The 15458-nt window shown below is 35.1% G+C and overlaps 1 protein-coding gene across 11 annotated transcripts in view; it reads left to right on the top strand.

Moving 5' to 3' along the window:
* The window catches only part of MTA3 (metastasis associated 1 family member 3), a 242813-nt gene that overhangs the window by 46280 nt on the left and 181075 nt on the right, over positions 1-15458 (top strand). For all 11 annotated transcript variants that reach the window (XR_015802205.1, XR_015802203.1, XR_015802202.1 and 8 more), the window contains exons 5-6: positions 8133-8196; positions 9234-9351. Coding sequence is in view for 7 of the 11 variants with exons in the window: in XM_088161230.1 (XP_088017356.1) it covers positions 8133-8196; positions 9234-9351 (182 nt within the window). In the remaining 4 variants the exon portion in view is untranslated. The remainder of the gene's footprint in view (positions 1-8132; positions 8197-9233; positions 9352-15458) is intronic.

Genomic DNA, 15458 nt, shown 5'->3' on the forward strand with positions numbered 1-15458 from the left:
AAGGACTTTATGAGCCTTTTAAAAATTGTGGTAGCATAAGATAGTTTTATTAAAAGCTGATTAATATGACTGGGGAGAATGTGTTTTTGCAGAATGCTTATGCATATGTGACATTAAAGAGCATCCAAATAGTCAGATAATGAGAAGAGTTCTTCAATTTATATTAAGAAATTTGTACCCTCTGCATATTTTTACATGTAAACATACAAAAAAAAATATACTTTAATTTCCGAATTAACAGTCTATAAGGATCTTGGTTTTCCTCTTGAGATTATTCTGATCACTAATAGAATTTAGAACACAGCATTATTTTGTTTTTCAGTTTGGTGTTTTGTTTGTTTTAATTGTTTGTTTGTTTGATTATGGCGATTTTTTTGTCATTTTGGTGGTCAGTTTTTTCGGTTGTTAAATGGTACCCTTGCTCTTGGGTAGACTCAAGAAACTTTGATTGGTACCACTTTGTAGGCATAGCAGAAAAAGTAGCTTAATTGTGTGCAGTTAATAAGAGCATGTCATGCTTACAAACTATAACTGTGTGGTGCTCTTTAGATGTGTTATAAATGACTCAGTTGTTTGAAGATCAATATTAGTGAGTCCTGATAAGATCACGAAGAAAGAACAGCAAAAAAGAAAGTTGTGTGATAGAACTAAGGCCTAGAGAATTTTTTTTTCTGACTGTGGGATTCCTTCACTCAAAACAGCAAATGGTCTGAAGCTCAATATGGCAGGTCATTTTATAGTGTTACTTTTCAAGACAAGGCACTTTAGAATTTAGTGGTATTATCTCAGGATTTCTAGTTTTGGCATTCCTGGCAAACTAGAAGTTTCTACATAGAGTGTGTGAGTATATATACAAATTCTAGCTTTTTAAAAGCTTACTGTTAACTTTATAAGCCTGATTATTTTCTGGCAAAAATCAGACTGGATAAGGAGTAAATTTGTTTTACATAAGCATGTGCTTACCTAGTCATCTGGATTGTTAACCAAGGTATTCTTCCCTTCTGGACCGAGTTTATTTGGAGCAAAGGGACTTTTGAAGCATGTTTGACTATTTTCTTCTTTTTTTTTTTTTTCTTTTCCAATAGAATTAAAATTATTCATACTTGAATTAAAATGAAAATTTGGTTCAGGGCTGAATCCTGCTTTCCTATGTGGTCGATAGCCAGTGCTAGTAACAGTATGAGAGAAAGTGTTTTTATCAGTGGAAAATTGTCACTTAAATATCTGAAAATCAGTACATATTTCCCTGTAGTGACATAATTATAAGGTAGGAGCCTTTCATAGGGTGCTAAACTTTTACTTTCAGTTGCATGGAGTGATGTGTGTTACTTCTGAGCTGGGCAGCTTGTAATGGCCTTGACGATCTTGAAGGTGTTCTCCAACCTAAATGGTTTCATGATTATATAGAACATCATTCCTAACCAGCCTCCTGTGGTTTCCTTCAGTTCATGGGCATCCCTGCTGCTGTGCTAAAAGGCAACAATTCTTTTACCTTTTAGCATGAATTAATCCCTAGAGAAAAAATATCAATGACTTGAATTTGCAACAATGAAGTTTCCAGTTTACAGAAAGTACATCTACAGTTATGCTTGTTTTGAGATATCAAAATATATAGTTTTACTGTGGCCACATTGAGAAAATATTTACCTTTTAATTACTTTTAAATCCACGTCAGTAGGGCACAATTGCTTTAAGAGACTGTCTGGAAATCTTACCAATTTGGAGTGCACAAAATTATCACTCTGGCTCTAATTAAAATTAAAGGTCTGAAATTTTTGACTGAAAGCCACATGCAGTATCAAATCCTGGGCCATCCATAAAGTCTATGCACATGTTTAGATGCCAGACATTTACTAGTTCATTTAGATATGCATAAATCAGTTTGCTGTGCATTTCGTTTATAATTTTATTTGATCAAGTGTGTGTAAATCAGATAATGCCAAGTTTATTGATTTATCTTTTCGCCACAGGTACACAATATTGTACTCGTTAGAAGATTGGTATTATTTTTCAGAGGCACAGAGTCCAGCAGTAGTCACCTATCAAATATTTTTTGTTTGTTGTTTGTGTTTTCTTCCTCATATTTGAGGATATTTGAGATGGCTTTGTAAATGAACAGAGGCAAAGTTGAGCCAATTAATTATGAATCAATACAATGCAGATTTTTTTGGTCAATTCTAGATATTGATTGAGTATTTTAATAGTCAAATTGTAGTTAGGAATCTATTCCAGATTTAAATCACTATGATGATGTTTTTATTTTTTTTTGTTTTTAGTGTTATGCAATAACTTGCTCCCCAGTTAATCTCTTTGCAGTCTTGAGAACTTGAAATTTACTATAAAGACATTGGTATGTGTCTGTCAGCATCATTCTGTGCTCTTTAAACTGTGCTTCGAAGTGAAACACACAAGTACTCAGTATTGGCTCGATGTGACTGGGGAATCAATTTCATGTAATGGTAGGAGCCCTTTGGACTCCACAGTCCCCACTCTGTGGTTTGGTGGTCATCATTGCAGTGCAGGCTGCTTGTAAGGGATCAAGACTTGGCTCCAAGTGGGTGTTTGATTGGAGATCTTCAAAACACTTTCTCATTTAAGACAGTTCAGGAAAAAAAAGTGGTTTTTTTTGGTTAGCTCTACTTGTTTATTCAATATCTGTACCTTTTTCCCCTCTTTTTCTCCCTTTATGCTGATGTGCAAAAGATTACTGTGGAGTTCTACTCCTGCACCTGCTCCTTTCTACACCTCTTCCTTATGCACCTTCATTTGAGTTTAATCTCTGATTATCATTGAAGTAACAGCATATGTTAAAATCAAATCAGATTTTTCTCACAAACATAATATTTCCTAATATTCTTTCCTGTTATGATATTCTCAGACTGTCTAGCTAGTGACTCATGCTTCTGTGTTCTAAATGTCTGCTGAGACACTAACATTTCTTGATGCAGATCATCAAGATGCAATTGGTATATATCTGTACAAAATTATCCAACATAATTCTGTTGTTTTTAGGAGTGCAATTAATAATTGTTATTTCCAAGCCTCTGGGGTCATGCCTGCATGTGGTTTTTTTCTTTCTTCAGCTTGTATCTGAATTAGTAATGCATATAAAGTTTCACTGACTTGGTGGGAACCCGGAGCAATGAGTTCTGAGAGTTCTTGCACTGCATCATTGTCACCATCTGCATTCCAATAGGAGATTTTGTTGGCATGGTACTGAACCATGACGTTGCCTTTTCCACTCCTATCATTCATACTGGTTAGCAGGCATTTTGTTTCTTGTAATTTCTTTCTATATTTTTTTTTTTTGCATGCCTCCTTTTCCAATAGATTAAAAAAAAAAAATTATCTCATTGGCTGTCTTGCTCATCTGGTGAAAACATGAAGAAATAGCCTGCCAGAACAGCAGAACAGGAATTGTAGAGGCTTCCACCAGTTTAAAAGTTAGGGCTGAAATGAACAGGCACTCTGAAAGATGAGGCTGTTGATTTCGATTAGTTTTGATAGTTTTAAAATATAAATGTTTGCATCAGCTTTTAAAAATTTTGATGACGATTTTAATCTATATTTTTGATTACTTTAAGAAAAAGCTCATTAAAGAGCAATTACCTAGAGAGTGCAAACAAGAAGGCATTTCAGTGTATCTTCTGGGCAATTTGGTGTTTTGCTCTAGGTTGTTTAACCAGACTATATCGAAATCTTTACATAACATTGTCTAATAACCTTGGTATAACTTTTTTTTTCATGCTACTTAAATTCTTGAGCTGATTATCATCATCTTATGCCTTCATTTTAACAGATTAGTAAGGGTAGTCCTGTCCTTCTCTCATCTAAATAGTGATTGTTGTCACATTCTTGTCTGAAGTAAGTTCCCACATGTTTTCACTCCTCTGTTTGGTCTCACTGAAACATGGCACGTTTTTATCTTTATTTTCAAGATCCCTTAGGACTTAGCTCAGCATACTCTCTGTGAAATCTCTCCTTCAGGACTGGCATGGTAACAGACATCTCACATAGGGTGTTGATTTTCATGAGTTCCATATTGAATTGTCCAAGACAGTCTGACCTATGAGTGTCTCACAAAGCTTTCCTTTATTTTTTAGAATTCCCCTTTTCTTTGTTCCACAGTAAACTGTCTCCCACCTATCCCAGGAAAAATAGTCCCATAAAGCAAAGGTGGGGCAGAGGGGGAACAAATCCTTCTGTTCCCTGCAATGAGACTTCTATCTACCATGATAAGTAGTATTTCTTTCAATTTCCTTTTAATCCTCATTAGTGTTTCTATGCTTAGAGGTTTTGGCTGTAGATGGTTAGAGTTTTGTTTTTGAGACTGACTGATCCTGAGTTTCTTCTAGGGCTGTTGAAGAAATAGTTTCCTACAAAATCATTAAGGCACTTTAATTCTAAAGTTTTAGTTGATTTTTTAATTTTTTTTTCTGGAGAGAGTGTCAGTCTTGTTTCTGTATTGTAGCAGAAAGGTTTCCCTGTGGTATGGAAGTAGCCTGTAGGCGTAGAAAAATAGCTTGTCAGGCATCCCTTAGCTGACGGGTGTAAACGATCAGGAATTGTCAACTCACTGGTGAAGTCACTTGGAACATACAAAAAAATTTACAAGCAGACAAAAGCTTCTAAGAAATGGGAGTGAAGGAAGGTGTAGCATGTGAAAAGGATTTTCACATGATGAATGCTTTAAAGAAAAAAGTTATGAGGTGGCTCTGGTTACTAGGACCGAAGAAGAAATTGAATCCTAAGTGATCTGTATGATAGAAGCTGGCAATACCATGAGCATATATTTGTAGGTGAGTTTTATTGTCTCCTTGTACTGCAAGACCTCTAAATTACTTTTTGTTGCTGGCTGATTTAATTATATAGTAAGTTTTGTTGGCATTGTTGTCAGCTCAAAGGAATAACTCTATTTGTGACCAGATTAAATATGAAGTACATCTAAGAGCAGAAAGGATTCTGAAGGCACAACTTAATCTTATCAAAATTAAGATGTAATGAAGACATAAAAGCTAACTTACTTTTCTGTTTACTGTTATTCGTGCATTGCTGAGGTTGCTTAAACTTTCTTTCAACATTCCTACAAGATAAATTTGCCTAATTTCATGGGAAGTAAAAAAAAATTTTCTGAGCATTTTTAATTTGAGGAAAAGGTCAACATCGGGCGTTTTGGACATGTTATCTTAACATTGAGACCTGATTCTGTTATCTAAAAATTCACCTTGATGATACCAGTTAAGTCAAGAATGCTGCTTGTTGGAGGAACACAGCTTAAATCAAAGAATCAGTTATGTAAGAGGAAGAAGGTTTCATATGTGGAAAAGTAGTAGACAGCTCTTTATTCCTATAAGTATTTTTTAAAAACTGGGCAATTCTTTGTAATTTTTACCTGAGTTCAGTTTAGAGGCACATTTCAGGCAGGAGACTCCAACAGAACAATGAACCTGTGGCATTGTATGCCACTAATCTAAATAATACTCCAAATGTAAAGACAGTAGGATTTCTGAAAGAAGAGAAGATAATTTTATTTTGGTGTGTAACCCATTTTATAATCTGCTAAATGCAGCATACGCTCGCTTTCATCTGTTTTTGTAGGTAGTTAGCTCCCCCCTTTCTTTTCTCTGTCTTGTTTGGAACAGTCAGATTTTATGCTGTTATATTGATTATTTATTTGATATAGCTCTATCTGTCCCAATTATCTGAAATAATTAAAAAAACTTTAAAGAATAAAGCTCCAGAGCACTGTAAGGAAGAAAATATTCTTTCTAAATCCAGATAAGCTATAGGTTTTCAGATACATCCCCTAAAGACCTAACTCCCAAGTCGCATTTTAATGTGATTGAAACGACATTAACTTTTTCTCCAGGGCATTTGATTATTAGTATTGAAGAAGGGGTGAAAAGTGCAGTGGTGGTTGGAGAATATTAAGGAGTATATTACTGCAAGTCGATATTCACTTATGTCCTTAGCATCCATGGTTGTGGGGTGCCAGACACAATACAATGAACGAGATGCTTGGTTCAAGCCAGCAGAGCATTTGTAACTAGACAGAGATGCTTTTCCTCTGATGGGAAAGAAAGAAGGGAGGAGTTAAATAAACAGTAGGCTTTTATGAATTTGATAAAGATTCTAAATCACTTGTATTAAGTATTGCAGGTTTCTAGAGTACAGAAACGGGAAACTGTAGTATAGAGAATCAAAAGTATAAAGCTTTCTGTAATTTACCTGTTTTCAAATGTGAGTTTTGTTGTTGTTGTAGTTTTATTTTAATTTTAGTGTCTACTGTAAGTCTAGTACTGTCTTCCATGCATGTAAGAGGTCACATATGCTTACAAAATATTACCTCTGTATGACTCCAGCTGTTAGATGGTTAAAGTGCTGTACAAAGACATGTGGCATCAAATAGAAATTCACTCGCTTAGAAGGTGTGCTGCAGGGACTAATCTTGTATCTTAATGAAATAAAATGCATTTTTTAAGGAACCAGCAATAAAAGACGAGGTTGGTCAATAAAATACTTTTGCAGTCATGATGGCAGTGGAGCACTGAATGCCTCTGTGGTGATTGGAGTTAAATAAGGGCAGGCTGTAGTGGAGAGAGCATATTCGAGCTGTGTGGAATAGAAGTAGACTGGAAAGGTAAACTCCTGGTTAGCCTTTTACACTAAAAAAACCCAATAAAATATTAAAATCAAGTTGGAAAACTGACTTCATGCTGCAATTCAATTAATTTTTAGAAGTGAATGCTTGGAATTCTCAAGGCCAAAAGCTTCAAGAAAACCTTCCAAGAAAGATGTGATGGGATATCTAGAAGGTTTCCTACTTCTCTGCTGCAGGAGGATTTTCCTCAGCAGTTGTGTATTGTGGTCAGGCTTTTCTTCCCCCTCTTCCCACCGTTTTTCTTTGGTGGTGTGGTTCTCCTGACAGGTATGACAATGAAGAGAAATTCAGGACAGTAATGTGTGGCTCACCCCCCTTTCCCAGGATGTGCAGTGGCAATGAATAAGACATTAGCTGGGTATGTTCACTTAATGATCAGCCATTAGCAATTGGCATCTAATGCCTCTGGTTGAGCTTAGAGTCAGCACTCCCTGACAGAATGACAGGTTTTTACAGTACCCATTTTGGTCCTGTCTTAAAATCAAGGTGGTCTCTGCAAACAATTGCTCTTTCTCTATTTGTATTCTGGTCTGTTCCTTGAGGAAAGATGGGAGATGGGTGTTCTGGGCACAGTTCCTGTAGCTGGATGTACAAGGCCACAGCAACCTCCTGGCAAATACCAACTAAACTGAATAAAACTTTGGTGCATGAAATGCAAGGTGCTGTATGTAAAGGGTAGTAGATATATCTTTATATATGTATACTTTACATATATATACACAAGCATATATATATATAATGGTAGTTTAGTTGTAAATTATAACATAAAAATGTGAATTCCTAGCAAGGTGATTCAGCACACTTTACATTTTTCATCCACATCCACGAGTGTTTCTTTAAAATACCATTTGTTAAAAATAATTCTGCAGGTTATTTACAGAGAAGCTGGAGACAGGAATTTGAGGCAAGGCAGTCCTGGGGGGGAGATGGTGAGGAGAAAGGGGTGAGCAACTCCCATTGCATTGACTACTTATGTTACACATGGACAGGTCATTCAAAAGAGAAAAGTGCTTTGTTTTTACAGCGTTGAAAGTAAAGCCTTAAATTCATTCTAGCTTAGGTTATTTGTTTTCAAATTTTATACACTGCACTTACTGGAGATAACTCACTTGGAGGTGATTTCTTTGATCCAGGCCTTTTTATTGATTGTGTGTGTATTTATTGTTTGTATTTTTTTACTGTACTTCTTATCTTTTTTTTTTAATTTTTTTTTTTTTTTTTTTTTTGCTTCTCCATTACTGAAACTATTTCCCAGTTTGGTGGAATTCCAATGTGTTTGAATGCTCAGATCAAACAGCTGTTTGTTTTGTTGCTTTTATGTTACTTTTGCTATTATTTAAGAATGGCAGTGTTCATTTTTATGTATTTTAATGTTTTTATACTTTTATTGTAGAAGTTTGTTTTCTTGTAAGTAACTGCTTGAAATTTGAACTTTTTACATAGTAACTATTCTTGCTTATTGTTTGTATAGGGGAAAATGCAGCGTTGCACTTCTGAATGAGACAGAATCTGTGCTGTCATATCTGGAGAAAGAGGTAATTGTGTTTTCTATTCAAGTACATACTGGGATAAGTTTATTTTTCTTTCTGTATTTTTAACAAATGGGCAACCAATACTTTGAAAATCATATCTCGGATGATAGGTTAGAAAAATTATGTTGTTCAAAAAACGGATTTAAACAGTATTATTGGATAAAAATGTGATTTACACACTTAATTGATAGGTTTATTATGAATCTGTTTGTATTTAGAAAATAATTAATTTGAAGTAATTAATATGGTTTCTTACAGACAAAAATATAGAGATTTTTTCCAGTGGCGAATACTGAATGGAGAATTCACATGGTGCTTTGGTTTTTCCTCCTTATTTTTTCGTTTTTTTTTCTTTTATTGTATGGAAAGTATCTCCTTACCTTCCTCTGGAAGATACTTAGGATGTTTAGCTTTACCAGAGAGGAAGAAAATTCCCCAAGAATTTAAAAGATTGCAAAATACCTTTAGAATAAACATATTTTCCTTTGGAATGCCTTAATATAGCATCAGGAAGGCAGTGTTTTTTAACTGAAATTAACATGTCTTAATTTTTAAATTTCTACCCCAAACCACTGATAATCAGTAAAAGTATTTTTTCAAGCAGGATTTGTTCTATACTTATGTGACTATATCACATTTGCCAATACTATTTTAGTGCCTGAGAAGGGTTTACACAGACAGTGTTTTATTTTTTGGGGGATTAATTTTTAATGGAAAGTCAGTATGGTAGAGATATTTGAGTGCAAACATTTTAAATTCATAAAGCAGTTAGCATTAATTCTCTTCAAATCCACTGATATAGTTTTGTGTACAAATCTTTTCATTATTGTTCTGTTCTGAAGTAAGTCCTAACAATGAGGAAGTCTTAATTAGCATTTTTAAAGCACTCATGAAACATCTGTATTATGTAAAATAAAGATTTATGATGTACCAAATCTGTGTTCTGTAAAATATGCAAATTTCCAAATGGAAGGTGTTACAAGTTTGCAAACCTAATTTTAAAAATTATTATGCTGTTGCAAATATGTCTTATTTTTTAGGATGCTTTTTTTTATTCATTGGTGTATGATCCATCATTGAAAACGCTTTTAGCAGACAAGGGAGAAATCAGAGTGGGGCCTAGATATCAAGCAGATGTGCCAGACATGCTTGTGGAAGGTAAATACTTGATCTTTGATTAGTGAAAAAAATAAAAGTCCTCATATTGCATTATTGCTCATGCTGACTTTCTGAACTAAGTGAATACATAGAGGCAGACAAAGTAAGAAGGTAGGTCTGAGAATTTATGAACACCAGTAGGTATTATGGAAAAAGAAAGGATACTTGAATAACTGTTGAACATATGTCCATTTCCAGTCTGTGCATAGGCATTTGATATTTGTTTATTTAATTATTTATTTAATATAAGCTGCATTGAGAAGATATTAAGGACCAACTCATTTGTAAAATGATAACACTGTAGTAAAACAAGTGAAAAAGATATTTCTTCTTTCCCTTATAAAGCAAACAATGCATAGAGAATTCAGGTTTTTGCGCCTTCTTATTTCAAAATATTGTCTTTCTTTAAAGCATCTTCTCTGTTTTGTAGCAGGATTGAAACAACCATTTCTACCCTTGGCATAGCTTTACAATCACTGATATTTTTAATATTTTATTTTATTTATTTATAGCCTAGCACAACTACCATGCCTTAGTCTTTTGCTACATAGAATTATTCTTTTAAACAAAATTTCAAGTAAAATATTAATTTAATGTTTGGATCATATTTAAGAAGTATGAGTAACTGTGTCTTGTTATGTTTACAATTGTATTTGCTAATTAAATTTGAAAAAAAGGAAACATTTCTTTGGGAGAATCTAGATGTAGATACTATTTTCAAGAGTCATGGTATTTATTCTTTAAATAGAAAGGATTATGTGAGAAGAACACCACTTGCAGTAAGTCCAAGGAGTTCTGAATGCCCCAAATGTATATATTTGTAACCTTAAATATTGTGATTTTTATTCAGCATGATGTACTTTTTTTTTTGCTGCTATACTTTTTCTTTTGCACAGATCTCCCTATTATTTCTAATTTCTACAGAGCTTATTTAATAACTGTATAAAACAAGAATAATTTGATTTCTGGCAAGTGGCAGATTATTTTACAATGAATGCTATTTAATAGATCACCTGCATTATTATTCTGACTTTCCTTTTAATAGCCAGAAATAGACTATAGGAAGTCACTTCATCTTTGTTTATAAAGTATTCAGACTTGTTTCAGAACAGGTTTATGAATAGATTATGACCCACTGCTATTCTTACTGTAAAATCTACCTGCCATAGGGAAAAAATAATCCTGTAGATGTTCATATGCTCAGGAGGAAAGCTTGCCAGAGGGCTAATGTGAGGATGGCTGTCTCGATGTGTGTTAGAGGCAACTGGGAAGTACTGATCTGATTCCCAAGTACCTAGCTGAACTGTAGGGTTTTTAGGACAAGCTAGGGTCATCTGCCAGGCAGGAAGTCTTTTCCTACTGAATTCTTTTTACTTAAATTACTAAAGACAGAGGCTAATTATGAAATAGTGAGTATTACATATAAAGGAATTTTTTCCTGTCCAAATTTTATTTATTTGATTTTTTTTCCCTAAAGTTAAAATCTATATTCATTTAAACTAAAGTTAGCAAGTTCTTCTGGAGCTTAACATTTTGAGTGAAATCCTTGGTTTAGTTAAAATGAGTAGATAATCTCTCTCATACATCATGAAGATAGGATTTCACTGTGTGTTACTGTCTTCTTTTTCTCACACCCCACTAACCCCCAAAATGCAATAAGTGTTGCAGTTTTCTTGCTGCCTTTAGTAGGGAATAATAATCCATCAGAGCTGAGAAGCACGAAGCTGCTCACAAACCAAGGATCTGTTGGTGCATGAAACACTTGAGGAGTAGGGTTGGATTAATCTGCACTTATTTCAAGTGGCTAGTGGAAAAAAGAGTTTAGTTTTGGGAAGATAAAAATATCTGAATTATGGTAGTTTGGACTGATTTTTTTTTTCCTAAATGTTTCCATAGCCCTCTGACCTCTAAGGAAAAACAAAAGATGATTGAGCTGTTGCTTTTGTGTCTTTATGTAAGCTGACAGCCTGGAAGTTAATCCATTTACTGTCAAGCCCTTTCTTTCATGAAAACAAATCTAAACAATGTTTAAAATTAATAGATTAGAAAGGCTGTATTTGGAAACTGTGGTATTCTGTGAAGATTTTTGTCTTTATGTACGTTTTTCAGCCTGTAATGTTAAAAGTGGCTTAGTGATGTCTATCACCAAATTATTGTGCTCTAATGTATAACTCTTTAAAAGTGTAGAGACGTCAGCTGAAATGAAAAGAGAGAATTTAGGCAACCTCTCGTCAGTTCGGAAAAATCAGATTTTATATTATCTAATAATAGTATTATTGGATGATATAAAATGAAAATAAAATAAAAAGCATTCCTAAATTTGTTCACACATGAAACTTGTTCTGAAATCTAAAGGAAGAATAGCTTTTGGGAGGTGGTTGGTAGGCAAATTTCATATTTGAAGAAAATCCCCAAAACAAAACAAAAAATAAATAGACAAATCAAAGATTCACACACCAGCAGTTGTTTTATTTTCAATGTTACTGGCATATAAATCCAGTTCAAATTACTAAAGACAGTTTAGATTAGCTTTCAGAAGGCCAGTCATAACATGGCTGAAAAGTAAAAAAATGTTCTACATGTATGAAATTAATTTGTTGTAAATACACTGATGAATTCTGGTAGATTAAATATTCAAATTACTTGCACTTTCTCCATACTGTGATAACTTATATTCTATCTGAATAGACTGTGGTGTTTTTGTCTCGGTTTATTTTATATTTATTGGACAACTATGTGTGTTTTTTGTAGGAATAATTTTTTTTTCCCTTGCTTTGTTGTTGCCATTTCTCGAGTAAAATGTACTGCAAACCCAGGTGATTAGGTCATAGTTGGGATAATGCAGCATACCTGCTTCTCTGTGCCTCAGGGATGTATTGGATAAATTTATATTGCTCTTTAATTTTTGAAACGAAAGGAACATCTACTTTCAAAAGACTGAAAGGTTTATTAAAATCAAGATGCATGATAAAGTTTTCCAGATTGAACTCTTTTCTGTTTTTCCACTTTAGGATACAATGAATCATAAATCCTTTACACAATTGCAGTAAACAAATGTAAACAAAGTTTAAATTTGGTTGAAAATGCATAAGCCTTGTAAATCCATGCCACTTTTGTTTGTAATGGTGTAGCTAAATCGCCTAGATCACACATTTAGTGAAGACTGTAACTTTGGAGAAAGACCAGAGCAGATTTCTTTCTGCAGTCTCTTCCGACTTTTGTTGTCACCATTCTTGGGAGTAAAACTTGGGAGTAAAAGTTGTCAGATTTGAATGATCTTGTGTTTGTGTGAAGTCTTTCGTCCCCCCCCGTGCCAAGTGTTACAGTCTGTCTGCAATCTAGTTTGAAGATTTTTAGAGTCTTTTTAGTTAAGATATGCTGGAAGAGGGGAGATTCTTCTACAGCATTGACTCAAATTCTGGCTAGCAGGATACTGAAGAATGTCCTTTCTTTGTTTTAACAACACTTTCTCCAGTGGCTTATTCTGTGGATGTAGCAGCTTGTTTTCACATCTGTTTCCAGCATGGGGCAACATTCTTCTCTGTGCAAAGCAAGAATAAAAGGGTTTATCTCTGAGAATCAAGAGCATGAATTTGGGCAAGGAGGATCTTGTTTCTGTGGAACATCCCTACTCCACAGTACAGGAGCAAGGAATCTGGTTCTATGCAGGTAATGGCCAGAAGCTGCTGTGTGGTGCACTCACCTACAGTATTTGATCAACAACTTTTTAAAATCTGTGACTAGTAACTTCAATAAACAAAGCTAAAACCCTAAACAAGCAAGAACAAAACCCTGTACAGTGTTGGTTTAGGCAAGTCATTATTATTGTACTTGGTTACAAGGCGTACTTTTATAAATTGTTCTGAATATGATCAAATTATCACCTTTAACTAACAGATTTTATTTAGTCATGTTTTGTGTACAGGAAGATTGCACCCAGGCAAACTACTTTAGATTCTTGGTAGACTTTTATATAACATTGATTCGTACTTGTCTCACAGCTTTAAAATCCAAATGTTTTTAAATTCTGGCATTTCAATCAGTGTGTCTTATGCAGTGGAACAACTGATGCAATGGCAGGTTGTTTTACATGGTTGGCTAAAAAAGCAGAGAATGAGAGAGAAAAGTGCTAGCATGGCATTAGGGATATAGTTGATGAAGTAGGATAATGCTTAAGAGTGGGAGAAACGGGAAAATTTTTGCTCTGTAGGAGTTCATCTAATACATTGTTTTTCCTGTCACATGCCTGCACTGCTCTTTCTGCCTCATGCATGCCATCATAGGCCTAACTGCAGCTGTCACGCAATTTAAATACATTTGCACAAAAAAAGAATTCATGACAGCTTAGCTAAACAAATGCAATTGAAGTCATGTTGCAAATAAGGAAGCCGATTGTTTACGGTAGTATCATTTGCTAAATCAGTAATTTCTTAAGTAATGCTGACTTCCATTCATTCATCCTGTTGTGAATCAAGTGGAAAGGCCTTAACCAAGTCAGAAAAGGTCAATAATTGTTTTTCTGTCTGTCAAGGCTCTATTAAAACTTCTGAAGCAAAGGATATTTTCTAAATATATCTAACAAAAAAATTTATCATGGCTGCATTCTGGGCATGCTATGTAAGTTCCAATTATTTTTTTAAAGTACTTTATCAAAATTAATTTTCTCATGTTGCATTTGATTTTGTGTACCAAGATCTGATAGAACAGTGTGGTGCTAGGCAGTGTAAGATGTTTGAGTGTTGAAATCAGCATTTTCAAAAAAGCAGCCCAGCAGTGTAGGAAGGACCATGCTGAATCACACAGCTGTTTATCCCTGCAGTAGATCTTGTCACTTGGGGCTTCTTAGTTTTCTTAAAATTTGTTTTAAAACCTATTAGAAATCCAGTGGGCTGTCACCTTGATCTTCCTTATGAACCTCTATGATACTTTTTCAGCACTTGAGGATTTTTCTTTATTAAATGTTGACCACTGTGTCTTGGTTGCAATTCTGATTAATTTGGCTAGCACAGCTGTGAGCCTTGACTATGCTAATTGCCCACATTTTTTCTTTAGCTCACATTGCCTCCTTCACACCCTAGGTATAACATAACTTGGTTTGAGCTCATGTATCTCGATTAGTGGCTGTTGTATTCCTGAGATCCTGTAGAAATCTGGAGAGGATTCTTGTCCAAACTCAAGTAGCTGTTGCTGTTTATAGTGTATAATTGTTCTCTAAGCTCTCCTTTAGATACATCATTTTATGGTGTATCTTTTAGGTCTCTCATAATGCATGTGAACCTCTCCACTTCTGTCCAGTCATCATAAATGCAGAAAATTAATTTGATTTCTCTTCCAACAATTAATTTGAATTTTTCTTATTTGCTTCCTGTTAGAATAGATCACATTGTCAAGGTCTTGGACTCTGGTAGTTTTTAGGCCTTTTGAACTCTATTGATGGTCTGAGAAGACTAGTCATTAAATGCCCTCTGAAATTTGGACAATGTTGTAGCAAATAGGTGGACAAAAGAAAAGTGGCAAGAAAAATATTAACCCTGCCTCTAGTAATGTGCCTCAATGACAAGGACAGTTTTCTGTTTCTAATTTTTTTCTACCCTTGCTCATATCTTTCTTAAGTACATGAAATTTATTTGGGAATGAGGGGGCTGACAGGAACAGCTTTGCGGGAAGGGCCCTGCGGGGGGATGGATCCAACATCTGGATCCAACATCTGGAGGTTGGCCAGCAGTGTGTTCTTGTGTCACCCTGGCAGCATCCCCGCGGCAGCAGTGCCCAGCAGCGCTGTGCACAGGGTTGTGTCTGAGCAGGGCAAGTGTCTGTAGGAATGGTGACTGAGCTCCTTGGGGCTCATGGGCTCTGCTCCTCCTGCCCTCTCTGAGGACTCTGAGTGCAGAGCAAGTCAGGTAGAGCCACACTTGACTGGAGGCATGGCAGAGAGGGACATGGGATGATGGATGCTGGAAGGGTTAGCGTTGATTTGGGAAATGAGTTTTCAGTTTCAGAGTGGAAGGGGACAAGCAGCAAGGCATTGTCAGTATGGTGTGGAGTGATTGGGTTTAAAGGTTTATTTGGAGTCCTAATAGTGTCCAATGCCTGATGTCTGCCAGGTG

Source organism: Sturnus vulgaris, chromosome 3, assembly GCF_052056855.1.
Source record: "Sturnus vulgaris isolate bStuVul1 chromosome 3, bStuVul1.hap1, whole genome shotgun sequence".
Lineage (NCBI taxonomy): Eukaryota > Metazoa > Chordata > Aves > Passeriformes > Sturnidae > Sturnus > Sturnus vulgaris.